The sequence below is a fragment of the Chionomys nivalis genome, chromosome 11, assembly GCF_950005125.1.
Source record: "Chionomys nivalis chromosome 11, mChiNiv1.1, whole genome shotgun sequence".
NCBI classification, from domain to species: domain Eukaryota; kingdom Metazoa; phylum Chordata; class Mammalia; order Rodentia; family Cricetidae; genus Chionomys; species Chionomys nivalis.
In genome coordinates, this window is record NC_080096.1 from 74,006,024 (window position 1) to 74,024,359 (window position 18,336).

The 18,336-nt window shown below is 40.9% G+C and overlaps 2 protein-coding genes across 2 annotated transcripts in view; both read left to right on the forward strand.

Moving 5' to 3' along the window:
* The window catches only part of LOC130884378 (CDK5 regulatory subunit-associated protein 2-like), a 69,759-nt gene extending 62,071 nt beyond the window's left edge, over window positions 1-7,688 (forward strand). The window contains exon 9 of the mRNA XM_057785466.1: window positions 7,551-7,688. Within this exon, the coding sequence (XP_057641449.1) occupies window positions 7,551-7,580 (30 nt within the window). The 3' untranslated portion in view covers window positions 7,581-7,688. The remainder of the gene's footprint in view (window positions 1-7,550) is intronic.
* LOC130883913 (triosephosphate isomerase-like) lies at window positions 7,560-8,810 on the forward strand. The gene has a single exon (XM_057784738.1). The coding sequence runs from the start codon at window positions 7,606-7,608 to the stop codon at window positions 8,353-8,355; it is 750 nt and encodes a 249-aa protein (XP_057640721.1). The 5' UTR covers window positions 7,560-7,605; the 3' UTR covers window positions 8,356-8,810.
* Window positions 8,811-18,336: the final 9,526 nt, after the last annotated feature.

The window sequence follows — 18,336 nt, forward strand, 5'->3', positions numbered from 1 at the left end:
AGGCGGGAAAATTAGGAGTTCATGGTTTTCTTTGCTTTATAGTGAGTTTGAGGCTAGCCTGGGATCCATGAGACCCTGTTTCAGCAACAGAACAACTCATCAGCGTTGTGAAAAAACCTACAATAGACTATCTTTCATTACTATTGCTTGCTTCACTTATTAGCAAATACTAATTGTACACATTCCTGGGATTCACCAAGACATTTCCATATATACACAATTATGTATGGATCATGTCTATTCCTTCTTCTTATCATCATGTTCTGTCTAGCTCTCCACTTCCTTTCCTGTTCTGAGGTATTCCTGTTTCCTCTCAGGTTACTTTATGTTCATTTGTTTCTACATATGGCATGAACATACAATGACCATTTTTCTCTATATGTGGCTTATTTTCCATGATGTTATGTCCTACAATTCCATGACAGACTTTTATTCTTTATGGGATAATAGCCCTCCTTCTCCATTGTGTGTGACACACTCATCTGGTGATGGGCACTTAGGCTGCTTCCATATCTTAGCTAGTGTGAGAAGTGACCTAGCAAACCTAGGCTAGCAGATATAGGAAACACAACTTATAAGCATCAGGGAAAACATGATTGTCAATTACGCAGACCTCTTTTCTTCACTGGAAGGAAATGATGGGGCTTATTCACCTGGAAAGCCCTAATGATATGTTTTCAATCAGCCTAATGACCCTTTGCTATTCTAATATTAGCTAGCCTCACCCTGTGTCCCCCAGTATCATGAGTTTTGACTCTCAGTGAACAGAACAGATTCCTTTGAAAGAGACCCTATGTACTTTGCATTCTCCACCAATAGAATCTATCCTTATGCTCATCACTGATGGTTCCTCTAGCCCACTCGTTCTCAGTGTTCCTTTTAATACAGTTCTTTATGTTGTGGTGACCCCCCAAACAAAATTATTTTGTTGCTACGTTATAGTCATAATTTGATACTGTTATGAATTATAATGTAAATATATAATATGCCATCCTGCAAAGGGACTACGACCCACAGGTTGAGAACTGTCTGCTGCTCTAGGCTCTAGCTCTGAGCTCTGTTTATCAGCCAATAGAATTCATTCTTATTGTAAAGGTCACAGTGCTTTGCTACTTTGCAAAGGAATTTCTATGTAGCCAGCCCTGAAGCTTTGTTCTCTTGGATCGTTTCCCTGCTCACAGTGAGACTTGGGAACAGAGGTGGCAGGTCACAGACAGACAGACACTGACATGGAATCAGGCAGATAACTGTTGGTCTCTTTTGTGTGCTGACTTCATTTCTCTAGGAATGGGATCACAGCATAGTTTGCAGGAACATTTATCATCTTTTTCTTTGTTTTTTGACATTAGTCATGCAAACTGGCGTGAAATGGTATCTCATCAAGTTCTTTTTCCTTAAGATTTTATTTTACTTGTAATTATGAGTGTATGTTTGATCTCTGTGTAGGTATGTCCATACGAGTGCAGTGCCCGTGGAAGCCAGAAGACTTGGAATCCTGTCCTAGTTAGGGTTTCTGTTGCTGTGACAAAAGACCATGACCAAAACCCAAGGTGGAGTGGAAAGGGTTTATTTAGCTTACACTTCAGTATTGCTGTTCAGTTCATGACTGTAGGAAGTCAGGACAAGAACTCAAACAAGTCAGGATCCCGGAGGTGGGAGCTGATATAGAGGTCATGGAGGGGAGCTGCTTACTGACATTCTTCCCATGGCTTGCTCAGCCCATCTTCTTATGGAAGCCAGGACCAGCCACCCAGGGATGGACCCATCCACCATGAGCTGGGCCCTTCCCCATTGATTTCTAAATGAGAAAATGCCTTACAACTGGATCTCATGAGGCATTTCCTCAGCTGAGGCTCCTTCCTCTGATGACTCTAGCTTGTGCCAAGTTGACACACAAAACCAGCCAGTACAAACCCCTTGGAGCCAGAGTTACAGGCAGCTGTGTACTGCTTGAAGTGGGCACTGGGACCTGAACTTGGGTTTTTCTTCTGCAAGACCTTGAGGTGCATCTCTTTAGGTTTTTTTTGTTTTGTTTTGTTTTTTGTTTTTCGAGACAGGGTTTCTCTGTGGCTTTGGAGCCTGTCCTGGAACTAGCTCTTGTATACCAGGCTGGTCTCGAACTCACAGAGATCCTCCTGCCTCTGCCTCCCAAGTGCTGGGATTAAAGGCATGTGCCACCACCACTCGGCCTCTTTAGGTTTTTTAAACCTGTTTTTGGTGCAGGCTTTTGTTGCCATATGCTTCTCTTTGCTTGTAGTGCTTTTCCTGTGTCCCTTAGGTTTTGGTGTATTTTGTTTCCATTTTGCCTGTTTTTAAATTCCACTACCCTTTAATTTTCTTTTTTCCTTAGTTGACTTTCTTCGTTACCTGCTGTTTGTATAACAGTGTATTGTTTACTTTTCACAGAAGTATGTGTGTGCTGTGCAAGTGTGTCATCTTGTGGAGGCCAGAAGAGGGCTCAGATCCCCTGGTGCTGGAGTTATAGGCTGTTGGGTTCTTTTTAACTTAGATAATTTCTGAAGTGTTGGTTTCTAGGTATCCCATCTCTGTGTATTCCACAATCCCATTACGACCTGAGAAAATACAGGAAATAATTGTTTCTCATTTGTAAAGACTAATTTTCTACCTTAATATATAGTCTCTTCTAGGGAAAGGACCGTGCACTGATAGGAAAAAAAAATGTGTGTTTTGTAAATGTTGTATAGACTGATCTGTAAATATCTGTTAACCCATTTATCTACTACATAGTTTAACTCTGGTGTTTATTTCTTTATTGTTAGAGAGTCTGTTAGGAAGAACTGCTATTAAGCCCTATTGTTTTAGAGCTATCTCTTGTAATAGTTGTAATGTTTTATGAATTCAGGTGCTCCAATACTGGTGCCTACACATTTCTAAATTGTTAAATTTCCTTTAAAAACATTTTAATATTATTATTTGTGTATATGTGCTGGTGTTTGTGTGTGTGAAAATGTGTGTGTGTGTGTTGTCTACCTGCCACATATGTGTTGGATACCCACAAATAGATCTTGTATAATGATCACAAGCTCCATTATATTTTTCTGGTTTTCAACAATCTTTGCTTTCCTTTCTGACAGACAACCTTGCTTGGTATGATAGTCCTGGCTGACAGTTACTTTCTTCAGCACTTGGAATACGTCAGTCCACACCCTTTGCTGATTTCTGGGAAGAAACTTGCTGTTAGTTTAATAGGCTTGCCCTTAAATGTGACTTGATATTTTTCTCTTGCAAACTTTAAGATTTTTTTCTTTTCTTTGTCCCATGTGTGGTAAGGATTTTTTTTTTTTTTTGTCATATTTTGTTTTTGTTGGTCATCTTTATGTTTGGGTTCTGTAGGGTTACTGGATCTGGGTGTCCATGTGTTCTCCACTATCAGGAAGTTTATTTTGTTTTTGTTTTCTTGTCTCTCATTGAGTAGTTTTTCTATGCCATTCCCTTTATTCTCTTCCATGTTAGGAAAGCCAGTGACACTGACATCGACCTCCTGACGGTGCTCAGAACTCCCACACTACTTCACACTGACTCTTTCCTGTCTGCAAGTGGTATCTTAAGACCTGTCTTCAAGTCCCAGGGCTCTTTCTGTTGCTTGATCTGTCTGTTAAGGCTTTTAATTAAATTCTTTTAAAAAATCTGATTTATTGATATTTTTGAAAAATTATCATTCATTCTTTTTCAATATTTCCCATTCATTGTGTATTCTTTTCCTGATTTTAATTGTTGACCTGTATATTTCGGAAACTCACTGACAGTTTTTTAGAAAAGTGTGTGTGTGTGTGTGTGTTATATTCATATTAATGCAATGCCCTTAGATGCCAGAAGTGATAGATCTCCCTGAAACTGGAGTTACAGGTTTTTGTGAGCCATGTGACATGGGTGCTGGGAACCACACTTGGATCCCCTGAAGAGGAGTGTGCCCTATTCACTGCATAGCCAGTATCACTCCAGCCCTTTTACTTATGTTAAAAAACATTCTTTTGAATTATTAAGAATTTTATTCATTTCGATAGCTTCAAAGTTTATTGTAAGATTTATAATTGATTTATAAGTTTATAAGAGGTTTAAGATATTGGATTGGGTGTGGTTTTTTGACAGAGAAATAGAATTTACTATTTTTCAGTTTAGTAACATGATCTTAAATCCTGATATTTAAAGTTTCTTAGCTCCTTGCACTCCATATAGGGAGGGTGATTGCATCAAGGAGTGCTTTGTAACAGAGGTGGCACCATGATTGCACCTTGTAAAGTGGCATGCTGCCTCCATTGAGTTTTTTGGGGCTTATGCATGACATACTCTTGTATGGAAGGACCTGGGTGCAGACAGGCCAAGCACCCGGAAAGTGTCTGAATGAAATGGCAGGAGATAGGGCTAGTTTGAGATAAGCTGAGGTTAAACTGTTGCACCCTGGAAGAGCCAGGGATGGGCTGCTTCCTCTTGAGTTTTTGTCTGCAGTTTCTGTCTCCATGTGGCTGTGTGAATACAAAGACATAGGGTTGGCAAATGGCCACAGTTGCCCTTGTGAGAGTGGTGTTCTGAAGGAGGCATGTGAAGGAGATGCCCTGAGAGGAAAGTCTGAGCTCCTCCTAATTGTGCAGTGTAAACCCTTCCTTAGTCTGGTCCTTTCTGTGGGAGTGTTGCTCAGTAGATTTACGACCACAATATTTATGGGGCCATCCTTCTTAACTGGAGGAAGGCATGGTGCCCTAAGGCAAGAGCCCAAGTTGCAGCTTCCTCTGCTTTCCTATTCAGACCTAGGAGGCCCAGCTCTGTTGGGAGGACTGAAGCCACCATTTCCTCATGAATCTTCTCTGTTGCTCCTGGATTCTTAAGGAAGAGTATTCAATTGGTTCATTCAGTTGGACATGTCCCTTCCCGTCCCCAAGTAGTGACAGCAACAACAAAGAACTCAAAATCTTTCTGTCAAGTGTGACTCCAGATAAGTGATGTCACAGGATTGTACTTTGACCCTCACTCTGTTGTGCTTTCCTCTGTCCAGGGCCTAGATTAGCTCTGGGATGCAGTGGTGGTCGCAGGCGGGATTCACATCCAGGCTCTGGCTCTGGCTCTCAAGTACTATACTAAGAGAGAAAAGATTTGTTGCACCTCAGCCTCAGCCTTCATGCTGGGCACTCATCCTGCCTTCTTTTGTTTAACCTCAAAGCCCAAAGAAGCTACCTTATCATCTCCTTTCTGGGAAGGGAGCCACTCATGTCCATGGTCACATAACTAGTCAGCAGTTGAGCCATAATCAAGGCAAAGTCTGTCTATTTACACAGCCCTGGAATATTGAAGGAGGTTTGAGGGAACTACCCAAGGTCACCAATTTTCAGTTCTGATTGTTTTGCTTCAGCAAGGCATGCCGTCTCCATGCCTCCCCGAAACATTTATTATAACTGTGTGGGTTGTGAGAGCATGAGTCAGTTGGCTGTCTTTGTGTTGCCATGGCAGCTGTTCTTCCTCAAGGCCATCTTAACACACATCCTCCCATAGCCTCCAGGCTCTTTGCTTTAAGCCTTTTTTTGCTGACCATATGAGTAGGTAGATCCCATTCCTGCCTTATCCTTTTGGAGGAGGCCCCTTACATTCAGCTGCGCAGACATTATAAAATTGAGTTGTGATATTGAAAGTATTGCCTAATGAAAGTCCAAGATGTAGAGTGCTTTAATACTTTTCATCTTCATAGTTGATGTTGAGACCACAGAATTTGGGCCACACTGGCCTGATTTTCAATGTCAAGATTAGAAATTATATAAATCTTTGTCCTTCTCTCTGTCTCTATGAGCATTGTTTATCTTTCTGGGAAATAAGACTGATGATCCTTACCATGTATATAAAGTCAGCAGTATCTCCCATCACAGTGCTCTTGGCCCATGGTTGACTTGTAGCTGGGGCTCAGAAAATGCTGAGTCCCATAACTGATGTAGTCATAGTAAGGGAAATGGCTTGTCTTCTTGGCATTCTTGATTTTGTATTATGCCTTGATGATACTGTGTGTCATATACCCCAACAGGCTTATTCTCTCTACCCCAACCTCCGCCTCTCTTTATTTCTCTCCTAGTACACCAAGGGCTATGTGAGGCTTTAGGTTTCTCCCCCTAATCTTGAAGGGTGACACCTTGTGGAATTATGGAACAGACCATTTTCATGTTTTAACTTGGTTTGGGGGACATGTGTCAGAACATGGCCTACTCTAGTAACCTTTATCGTATGTTCTCTTAGATCGCTCAATTAAAACTCTTAAAGTAAATGATAAAGGAAAATAGAATAAATGATTATGGGACATCAATACTATAACAGTGTTTCTCAGCCTGTGGGTCATAACCCCTCTGTGCATCAAACGATCCTTTCACAGGACTTGCAAAACAGATGTCCTGCATATCATGTATTTACATTATGATTCATAACAGTATAAAATTACAGTTATGAAGTAGCGGTGAAATAATTTTATGTTTGAAGGTCTCCACAACATGAGGAAATGTAAGGGTCACAGCATTAAGAAGGTTAAGAACCATTGTATTAGAACTTGAATCGTCCTCAAAATATGGGTCTAAGTGTTTGTTTAAAGAAAAGAGCTGAACATAGCAATTAGTGTAAATAGACTTATAGTACCACACATATAAAGAATACACACAGCATGAAATATGAACATTTGAAGAATTGGAGTACCATTTTTATCAAATAGACAGCAAAACAAATATAATCAAACCATGGTCCTGGATTAGGACTAAATAATCTCTTCAATGAATGGAGGCTGGACAATAGTAATTGTGGAAATGCAAACTATAACCACAGCAACATATCACCTTAAAGCTGTTAGCATGGTTATTACCAAAAAGTTGAAAGAGAATGAGAGTAAAATTGAAACTTTATCTCATACCTTATTATAAATGAACTCAAAACTAGATGAAACACAGGAGTTGAAGTTTACGACAATTGTTCTTGGCAGTGTTTTTTTTTATGATATAATCCTGAAAGTATAGGCTACACAGCAAAAGCTTTCACAGAGCAAATAAAACAATTTAAGAGAGAAGAGACAGCCTGTAACTGGGGAGAAAGTATATATAAGCTATAGATCTTACAGGCAGTTAATAAGTATCCATAATATTTAAGAAATCTCAACAACATTTCTACAAGAAAACTAAATAAGCAAAGGACTTTATTAGACTCCTCAGATGACCATACAAAGTTACTTTATGAAAAAAATGTTCCCAGTCATTGTGAAAATTAATTCAAATTCCAACCACAACAGCATATCACATATCACCTTGAAGCTGTGAGAATGGTTATTACAGAAGACGAAAGATTCAAATGCTGGGGAGGATGCAGAGGAAGGGGACTCCTGTGCACTGTTGGTGGGGATGTAAATTAGTGGAATTGTTTTGAGCCCTATGAAGGTTCCTCAGAAAATGAAACTAGAATTATCTTACGATTCAGTAATTGCCCTATTGTGTATACATGCAAAAGGATTGAAGTCAGTATGTTACAAAAATATCTCCACTTACATTTCTTGTTCACTGTGGCACTGTTGACAGCAGTCAAGAATGGAAGCAACCGGCTCGTACTGACCTTCAACCAGTCTGTCCCAGCGCGATGGCCCCTTCCAGGAAGTTCTTCGTTGGGGGCAACTGGAAGATGAATGGAAGGAAGAAGTGCCTGGGAGAACTCATTTGTACCCTAAACGCGGCTAAGGTGCCGCCAGACACCGAGGTGGTTTGTGCACCCCCCACCGCCTACATCGACTTCTCCAGGCAGAAGCTAGATCCCAAGATTGCGGTGGCTGCGCAGAACTGCTACAAAGTGACCAATGGGGCCTTCACTGGGGAGATCAGCCCTGGCATGATCAAAGACTTAGGAGCCGCATGGGTAGTGCTGGGGCACTCGGAGAGAAGGCACGTCTTCGGGGAGTCCGATGAGCTGATTGGGCAGAAAGTAGCCCATGCCCTATCCGAGGGGCTCGGAGTGATCGCCTGCATTGGGGAGAAGTTAGATGAAAGGGAAGCTGGCATCACCGAGAAGGTTGTTTTCGAGCAAACCAAGGTCATCGCAGATAATGTGAAGGACTGGAGCAAAGTGGTCCTGGCCTATGAACCTGTATGGGCCATTGGTACTGGCAAGACTGCAACACCTCAACAGGCCCAGGAAGTGCATGAGAAGCTTCGAGGTTGGCTGAAATGCAATGTCTCTGATGCGGTGGCTCAGAGCACCCGAATCATTTATGGAGGTTCAGTGACTGGAGCAACGTGCAAAGAGCTGGCAAGCCAGCCTGATGTGGACGGCTTCCTCGTGGGCGGGGCTTCCCTCAAGCCTGGATTTGTGGACATCATCAATGCCAAACAATAAGCACCGTCCATGTCCCCTGCCCTCTGCCAGGCCAGGACTAGGTTGCCCAGAAGCTTAGGAACAGCTCCCACCAGTCACATGCTTCTGATGTCATCTTCCCCATCTTGTATCCTAATTCACGCTGGTACCTTCCCGAACCTTTTACACCTCCCTGTAATGGTTGGGACCAGGCCAATCCCTTTACCACCTAATAGAATGAAATACGTCACCTGTTTCACCAAGGCTCGGGGAGGAAGGCGGAATGAGGGGAACTGATTCTATCCCTTCAGGCAAGGCAGGAAAGTGAAATCACCTTCCCTTCTCGGTGTACACTGAAGTCGAGATCCTCTCGCCCTAAGAGGCTGGGCATGTTCCCCTCTCCCACAGTGCCGAAGCCCTAGTATCATGTTTGTGAACCATCTTACATGTAAGGGAAATAAACACCTGGCCCTGAGCTGTGCAAAAAAAAAAAAAAAGAATGGAAGCAACCTAAGTGTTCAACACCTACTGTATGGAAAAGAAAAATGCACACCTAGCATACACATACACACATATACACATGCATGCACACACAGACACAAGGAATTTTATTCAGCTATAAAGTGAAACTGTCATTAATAACAACATGTGTGGACCTTGGATCTAAAGAAGCTGATCCTCCGGAAGTCAAGAGTAGAGTGGTGCTTCCTGGACTGTGGTGGGGTTTATGGGGAATATGGTGAGATGTTGACCAAAGGGAAAGAGTTTCAAATAAGAGGGATCAATTTTCTTGATGTATTGGTGTGGTGAATATAATATGTTTAATACTTTAACATTGCTAAAAGGACAAATTTTAAATGTCACTAAAAGAAACATTTAAATGACAAACATGTTAATTTGCTTGATATACTTGTCCCTCAGTGTTTAAATACATCAAATCATGCCATTTTACCCATAAATATGGTTATTTACCAATTAGAAGTAACATTAAAACAGTATTTACATGTTAAACAAAATTCTAAAGAAACACAATCTTCCTAGAGTAGTGTGCAGATTTACTGTTTTATGTATTTGTGTGTTTTAAGTTTCTGTTCATGTGGGCCTATGCATATGTGTACCAGTATATGTGCTAAAGGTCAGAGGTTGACGTCAGGCATCTTGCTTTCTTGCTCTCTACCTGTAAGATAAGGTTTCTCACTGAACCTGGAACTCACTGCTCCTGCCAGGCTGGCCAGTGAACTCTGGGGATTTTCTTGTTTCTGTGCCTCTTTCCCCAACTCTGGGGCTGTAGACTGCCCGTGTCTAGATTTTTGCAGTTGCTAGTAATCAAACTCAAGTCTTCATGCCTTCTCTCTTGGTCCGTTGTAGTGTTAAAGAGATATGTTTAAGTGGCTATTTTAATATAAGATCTTAAACTGCCTTGAATTTTTTTTGTGTGTATGTATGTGAGTGGTCCTTCCAAGTGGTGTGGTGGATAAGTTTAATTAAGTAGATTGAGATCAGTACATTATTTATTTTTTTTAAAAGTGGGGGAAAAGAAAAAAGCCCCAGATGTGTGCTTTTGTGTAGGTATGAACTGAGAGGGTTTGCAACCAGATACCAGCTCGGTGTTGTTACATAGTCAAGGTGATTACAAGTCTAGGACCCAGCCATGACTGGCTCCATAGAGGCCTGAGTCTCAACAGTTTACCGTAAGGTAATAAGTGGTTCTGATAAAAACCACAAACTGAGACTTACCACCTAGAAAGAGACCATACAAAAAAGGATTCCTAACATTTCAACTCTTGTAGATAGGATCACCTGCATGTACACACCCATCACTTTTCACCAGGACATCCCTAGACAAATGTCAGCCAATCAGGGGGCCTAAATCTTAGAAACCTGTCACCCCACACCCTGCTAATGTAACTTTTCTGGTTTTTGCCTTTAAATAATGCCCTTTAGAAGGACAGGGTACCTCTTCTTGCTACTGCTGCACCAGTTGCTGTGACGAGGTCCTGCTGGCTTGTATTATGCACACAGTATACCTTGCTTTTGTTTTGGTGTGTTGATCTCCCTGGTGTTCTTTTGGGGACCCTACAGACTAGGCACAACACAAGTAACTTAGCTTCCCTTAGCCTCTTTCATTGCTCATAAAATGGGAGCAGGGCTAGAGTGTACATCATTGGTAGAGCACCATAAGACCCCAGATTCCATCCTCTGGCTTTACTTATTTATTCATTATTTTACTCATTCTTTACTTCATTTATTCACTAAATACTTGGATATTTTATTGTGTGATGATTTGGTTATTGCTGTATAACAGATCACCCCAAAGTTGGTGTCTAAAATGACGAATTTATATTTCATTTTCCTAGCCAAAGATTTTGGCAGTGCTCATCGGAATGGTTTTTTGCTCTGTGTGCCTGTCACTTGTACTGATTTAGTGGGTGGGCTTCTTTGGAGAGCAAATGACTCTTGCATCTAGTACCTTGATGGAGATGAGTGGGAAATTAAGCTGAGGTTATCAGCTGGAGTACCTGCCTTTTGCCTTTCCAGTGTAGGAAAATTAGGATGACCATGCCCCTTAGATGTAGGATTTACAGGCCTCCCAAAGAGTGCCCAAGGAGACAGGAATTAGAAACTTTCAGACTGAAAGACCTGGATAAATCCAGACCTCCCCAGCAGGAAGAAAATAGCTGAAAATCCAAGCAGGAAGAGAAGAATGAAAAATCTAGGATTAGCCAGTTCAGTGACTGTGTTTCAGGAACTAGCTGAAGGTAAAGTTAGATTGTGATCTTGAGAATAATCTTGAGAAACAGGGAGTTTCCCCCTTGTGATTTTAGGAACTAGCTGATTATGACCTTGAGTGATCTTGAGAGGCAGGGAGTTGTCCCCTTGTGACTTTCTGGGACACCCTCCCTGCCCCTTTCGGATTATTGGGCTGTGGTTACTTCCTATAAAAACCCCTTCTCCAGGTCTCTTGGTGTTGAACTCTTCCCCTGCATGGGTTATGAGTCTTGGCCCCAGTGCACTGGTTCCCGTCTCATCTCATCATTAAAGCCCCGTGTGATTGCAGCAAGGATGATCTCTCATGAGTTACTGGGGGGGTCGTGTTATCCCGAGACTTGAGTGAGAGTCTCCCCAGCACTGGGGGTCTTTCAAGACCTGGACCAGAAATGGTGCATGTTCTTTAGGCTGCAATGGTCACTACATTTCTAAGCTTTAAAAAGTGGAGAGAAACAAATTCCCTATTTCTTCATGGGGGAAAGTCCAAGTGTTTATAACTCTCTTTAATACAGTAATTTCTATGTGTATGGTGCCATTCTAGTGGATAGAGTTGCAGCAGTAACAAAAATATGATCGGCTATTGGAGGACTGAGAACGTTCACAGAAAATATTAGCAAGTGCTATGGGGAGAGAAAATGGAGGAAAGGAGCGTGCAGGAGGAGGTGACTGGAGGGAGGTTGTGAAAACTGGAGTGAGGTGACAGACCTGCAGCAGGTGAAGGGCAGCTCTGAACTGCAGGCCTCGGGTACAGTAAGCATGAAGGTCACGATTTGAGTACATACCTACAATGTAGAAGCCCGGCCAGGACAGTCAGTTGCTAGAACAGAAAAAGTGGGACAAGCCGAGAGCTTTGAGGTAGCCAGGATTCAGCTGGAGTCAGGTTGGGCTCAAAGCTCATCATCATGCTTTTGTTTTTGAGGCAAGGTCTCACCGGGGATCCCTGCCTGACTTGGGACTCAACTGTGTAGACCAGGATGGCTTCAAACTCAGAATTCTGCATGCCTCTACCTCCCGAGTGCTGGGATTGTAGACATGCACCACCATACCTCCATCATAAATTTTGAAGATAAAACAGATTAACTAAGACAATGCCTGGAACATGGTCTGGGTCTTGGTAAGTGCTTGCCCCAATACCTTGTGGTCCATTGACCCTAAATGTGGGAGCATTCCAGTCCCTCCTTGTTGCATTGCCTACTTCTCAATCACAGCTGCTTCTCTGACTCTGGTGTGTGTACGCTCTGATCAGAAACTGCAACAGTATCCCAAGGGGAAAATTTAATAAAGTCTTGTTGTTGGACAGGTGAATCCTGCCTCTTCTGTAACAGCTTTCGGAAGGTAGATGCACTTTGCCCTGGTAGATATTCTGATGTGGAAGAATTGACTCTGTGCTTTGTAAGTTCACACTTTGGGTGATTCTTTTTTTACTGGCTAAATTTTCTTACTACCTTATAATAAAATTCTATTTTAATAGTTTAATAGTTTAATGGTTTGAGTGAAGTTATAATCAACAGAGCTTTGTGTGTGTGTGTGTGTGTGACAGGGGTGACAGGGTTTCTATCTTTAGAATCTGTCCTAAAACTAGCTCTTGTATCCCAGGTTGGCCTCAAACTCACAGAGATCTGCCTACATCTGCTGCAATTAAAGGAGTGTCCCAGCACTGCCTGGCTTCAACAGAGTTTTATTCATATTCTATTTTAATTAGCCATCTCAGTCACTTGCCAAACTAAATAATTCCTCCTTTTTAAAAACAGAAAAAAGAAAATTGATAGACATAGTTAACATAATTTTTATGTTTCTTGTTCTCTCTGTCAGAGCGTCAACATATAAACTATCTGAGAAAGAGAAGAGTAAGGATCTTCAGGGACATGTATATATGTATTCTGTGTGTGTGTGTGTGTGTGTGTGTGTGTGTGTACAGATGTGCGTATGTGTGTATAAGGGTGCCCACCTCGGGCCAGAACATTGCATTGAATCCTCTTCAGCTGGAGTTATAGGCAGTTAGAAGCTTCAGGGTATAGGTACTAGAAACCAAACTCTGTTCCCCTATAAGAACATCAAGTGCTTTTAATCACTGAACAATCCCTCCAATCCTAGTGACCATTAATACATCATTTTATATATTTTAATTAAAGTTAATGACATTATATTTAAATGTATACATAAACATGTAGTTTATATCCTGCAAATCTTAAAGACAAATCATATAGACAGATGTTTTAATGAAAAATGCCAAGATATTTGATATTTAAAAAATAAATGAATCTTTGACTGATGGATACAAATGGTCCAGCTGGCTTTGATTCTATATAAGTTAGGACTCTATAGTTTTCTCTTGATGATTGTAACATTTTCTTTACAGAAACTATTTGTAATCTTGTATCATAATATATGTCTTTCCCTAGCTGCCTGTTGCTCCAAACTAATGAAAAAATTAAGTGCTTACCTTTAATTTAGTGCCACTTTTGAAAGGTTTTAAAAATTGAATCTAAAAACTAAATAACTCAGAGTCTTTCCTTTATTTAGATATTGTGAATTCCACCTCTTCTAATGTCTTGAGGGAAAGACATGATCTAAGGCTATTGTTGCCATCTTCACAGTTGCTTTCATGTTTGAGTTGAAGTCTGTAGTAACATTGTATGTATGGCTTTTATCTTCACTGTACGAAGGAGAATAGGTAGGCTAAGGGAGAGCATGTGCTTTGTGCAAGCTACTCACAAGAAAAGCTGGATGAGAACCAAGCTCTATTTCCTCGGGTGCTTTCTGTAAGCTCCAATACCTTCTTTCCTATCTTCCACCCCTCTCACGTAGTCAATATAATTATAAAATAATGGAAATTTTGAATACTCTATGTCCACACATCTTATGCAAAACAGAACCCTTTTTAAAAAACAGATTAGTGAGTACTTTTTTACATGGATGTGTGTCATATCTTAAGATGCCAGACTTTTGAATTTCTTTTAGTAACTATTCATGTTGGAAGACAACCAACTTGTTTAAATACTTTTAAGAAATGCACTTATTGGGGTAAAGATTAAACCCAAAGCCTTACACATGTTTGTGTGCTCTGCAAATTGAACTATGCTGTCACGTATAAGAAATAACTTTCTAAAGCTTTTACTGAGTTTTTTTGACAAATCATTCATATATAATATTCATTCTGATTATTGAACTTTCCTGAAGTAATAACTTTTTAAAGCCTTACAATATTTATTGATACCAATGATTGTGCAAATTCTGTAACTAGGCATTGGTACCACAAGAAAATGTAAAACCATATTTAGATAGTTTAAGATATGTGGGGTATATGCACAATTTTCTTAAATAGAGTAAACTTATTCTCAGTACAATGTTCACAGATTGCTAGAAATTCAAATTCCTAGGAAACGACACCAGAGGAACAACTTCTACCTTAAATGTCTTGCTAGCATATCTTACAGATTTTGATTTCTATTCAAGAACAAACCCTCTTTTTACAGCCACTCCCCCACATTTATATCATTGACTTTTGCTTCTGAATGCATTCAGCAGTCTGTGACAGGAAACCCATGAAAGGGTGCTGTATGGCTTTGCTCCGTAAAAGAAGTCCTAAAGGCAAAGCTTTATGTTTGCTGACTGATTGAATTCTTTTTTTTTTCTTTTCTTTTTTTTTTATTTTTATTTTTTATTCTTTTTTAATTAAAATTTCCACCTGCTCCCCGTTTCCCATTTCCCTCCCCTCCTCCCAAATATTGCCCCCTCCCCCCACTTCCCTCCCCCTATCCCCACTCCTCTTCTCCTCCCCCCACTCCATTCCCCCTCCCTCTCGATACTGAAGAGCAGTCCAAATTCCCTGCCCTGCGGGAAGACCAAGGTCCTTCTATCTACGTCCAGAAAGGTGAGCGTCCAAACAGGCTAAGCTCCCACAAAGCCAGTTCATGTATTAGGATCGAAACCTAGTGCCATTGTCCTTGGCTTCTCATCAGTCTTCATTGACCGCCATGCTCAGAGAGTCCGGAATCAACCCATGCTTATTCAGTCCCAGACCAGCTGGCCTTGGTGGGCTCCCAATAGATCAGTTCCACTGTCACAGTGGGTGGGTGCATCCCTCGTGGTCCTGATTTTTTGCTCATGTTCTCCCTCCTTCTGCTCCTCATTTGGACCTTAAGAGCTCAGACCGTTGCTCCAAATTGAGACTCTGTCTCTACCTCGATCCATCGCCAGATGAAGGTTCTAAGGTGATATGCAAGATATTCATCAGTATAGGATAGGGTCATTTCAGGTTCCCTCTCCTTAGTTGCCCAAGGTACCAGCTGGGGACATATTCCTGGACACCTGCGAACCCCTCAAGAGTCAAGTCTCTTGCCAACCCTAAGATGGCTCCCTTAGATAGGATATATACTTCGCTGCTCCCGTATCCATCCTTCCTATATCCCAACCATCCCAATCCCCCGAGCTCCTCCCATCCTCCCCTTCTCATATTTCTCATCCCATTTCCCCTTTGCCCCATGCCACCTCACCCGCAAGTTCCCAGTTTTGCCCTGCAATCTTGTATACTTCCCCCTCTCCATGCGGATGACTATATGATTGGATTGAATTCTTTTTTTTTTTTTTTTTTTTTTTTTTTTTTGGTTTTTCGAGACAGGGTTTCTCTGTAGCTTTGGTGCCTCTCCCGGAACTAGCTCTTGTAGACCAGGCTGGCCTCGAACTCACAGAGATCCGCCTGCCTCTGCCTCCCTAGTGCTGGGATTAAAGGCGTGCGCCACCACCGCCCGGCTTTGGATTGAATTCTTTAATGAAATTGATGGTGTGCCATGAGTAACATGATGGAGAGGCACTTTTACTGCACATCCCATAAGCAAACTTCCAATTTCTACTTCCTTGAACTTTTTTTAAGTGAAAAGAAAGCACCTTCTTGCTTGTTATTTAAAAAAAAAAAATCTACTTAAGAAAAGTGAAGTTTGATATCTAGATTCAACAGTTGACTTTGTCAGGATTCCTGAATTAAGTCTAGTTGGTCCTAAAATAAGCAACTAATGAAAGATTCTCTAGGGAAAAACATGACATCAGTGTTTTCCAGCTGACATGGGTGTTCTGAGTGCCCAGAAGAGAATGCTAAAGAGAAAACATCTTAGAGACCACTGGTTCTCAACCTTCCTAATGCTTCAAGTCTTTACTATAATTCCTCCTGTTGTGGTTGCCCCACACATGAATTTTTCTTCCTACTTCATAACTGTAATTTTGCAACTGTTATGAATCATAATGTAAATATCTGATATACAGGATATCTGATACACGAATTCCAAAGGGGTCATGCAACCCTGGTTAAGAATTGATGTTATGCCGCTGGGCGGTGGTGGCCCACGCCTTTCATCCCAGCACTCGGGAGGCAGAGGCAGGCGGATCTCTGTGAGTTCGAGGCCAGCCTAGTCTACAAGAGCTAGTTCCAGGACAGGAACCAAAAGCTACAGAGAAACCCTGTCTCGAAAAATAAAAAAAAATAAAAAAATAATAGCTGTGTGATATTTGCAATTCATTGTCTCATGGTAGATCCTCAGAAGTAGCTCTTGATCCACTTGTATAGTGGAATGAAGAGCAAGCATGTTTCCATAGATTCCTCAGAATTCTTAAAACTTGGCTAATAAAAAGGTGGCCATCTTCATTATGAGTGATATTTCCTTGTGATTTTCTCACATATAGAAGGACTTAAGTGATCCTTCTTACTGAATCACAAAATCTTGCGCTGTTTCAGACATGACAAAAGTACATTCTCTTTGCCAGTAGCTTAGAGGTGTATTTGGGGAAGACTAAATATGTATTGGGGCATCTTTTATGTTTTTCACAGTTATTTAAGAGTATTTACTTAACTAAATTCCTATTGCATTTTATGAAAGAGCAGTGCTCACCATCTATATGGATGGTACAAAGTTTAAAACTGTCATCTAGCTTGAATATCTGAATACCTGCTCTTGTATTCTCTGAGAACCTTGGGCTTTGTTACCCTACCACAGCTTTTCAAACTTCTGATTGTTCATCTTCTGTTGGGGAAAATTTGACTTTTACTGGAAGTGAGAAAGAAACAAAATTTATTCTAGACAAAGTATAAAAGAATTACTGCTCAGAACTGTAGGGACAGTGAGCTATGATGACTGGGATTCACAGAATGATGGTGACAAGTAAACCCAACCCACTGACTATAGACAATAACTCTGCCTTCACCAATCAAATTAAAGGTTATGACTTCCACTTACAACAGTTACTTAGAGAAGAAGAAGATTATTTATTAACTTAGGTCTTCAACAGAGGGGCTCAATGTTTTTATATTATTGTTGTATTGTTACTTCTTTTAGAATGCCTCCATTTTAAGTTTTTTTTTATGCTGATTCACTTATTTGCCAGAAATTTACATGGCTGAATAGAGTAGGTAGTTTTGAATAGAAATGCTATTCAATGTATTTTTTTTTTTTTTTTTTACTTAAGCTACAATAGTTGAAAGGTGGTGTAGTACAAATCCTAAATGTTCTTAATAACAAAAACCTGGAGTCCACCATCGGGGCAAAAGCTGAAAGATCAGAGAAGTAAAAGAGCTAGGGAGTTCTTTTACCTCTACCACTAGGGAGTTCTTAACCTCTATCAATGCTCAGAACAAAGAGGTGATCATGTCCCTATGAATCATCTGTCTGCATACTCTCTCTACAAAACCGCAGACTGCATCTGAGCTCCTGTCTCTTCCCTCCTTATTTTCCTCTTTCTGCCCAGCTATGTCCCTCCAGTCTCCACCTTCCTAGTGCTGGGATTAAAGGCATGTGATCCTAACTGCTGGATCCCATTTGTGTGAGCTGTGTTTCTCTTTTAGACAGATTCAATCTCATGTAGCCCACAGTATACTTTAACTCACAGAGATTTGTCTGTCTCTGTTTCCCAAGTGCTAGGATTAAGGTTGTGGCTACCCCTGTCTGACTTATATTACTAACTTAGTGAGTTAGCTCTGCACTCTGATCTTCAGGCAAGCTTTATTTGTTAGATTACCAACAAAATATCACTACAAAGTGGTAAGTTTATAATATTAAGACAAGACCGGTTTTCTTTCTTTCTTTCTTTCTTTCTTTCTTTCTTTCTTTCTTTCTTTCTTTCTTTCTTTCTTTCTTTCTTTCTTTTCTACATAAGGTTTGAGCAAAGCTGCACTAACTTTCCATACAAAAATGAGGGGTTTTGTTCCTACTTTTCTGCTCCTTTTGACAATTCTCCAGATAACCATGACAAGAAGAGGAAAGCTGT

Excerpts from the sequence above, each read along its gene's own strand:
- LOC130883913 (XM_057784738.1), top strand. The coding sequence starts at position 7,606 with ATGGCCCCTTCCAGGAAGTTCTTCGTTGGGGGCAACTGGAAGATGAAT.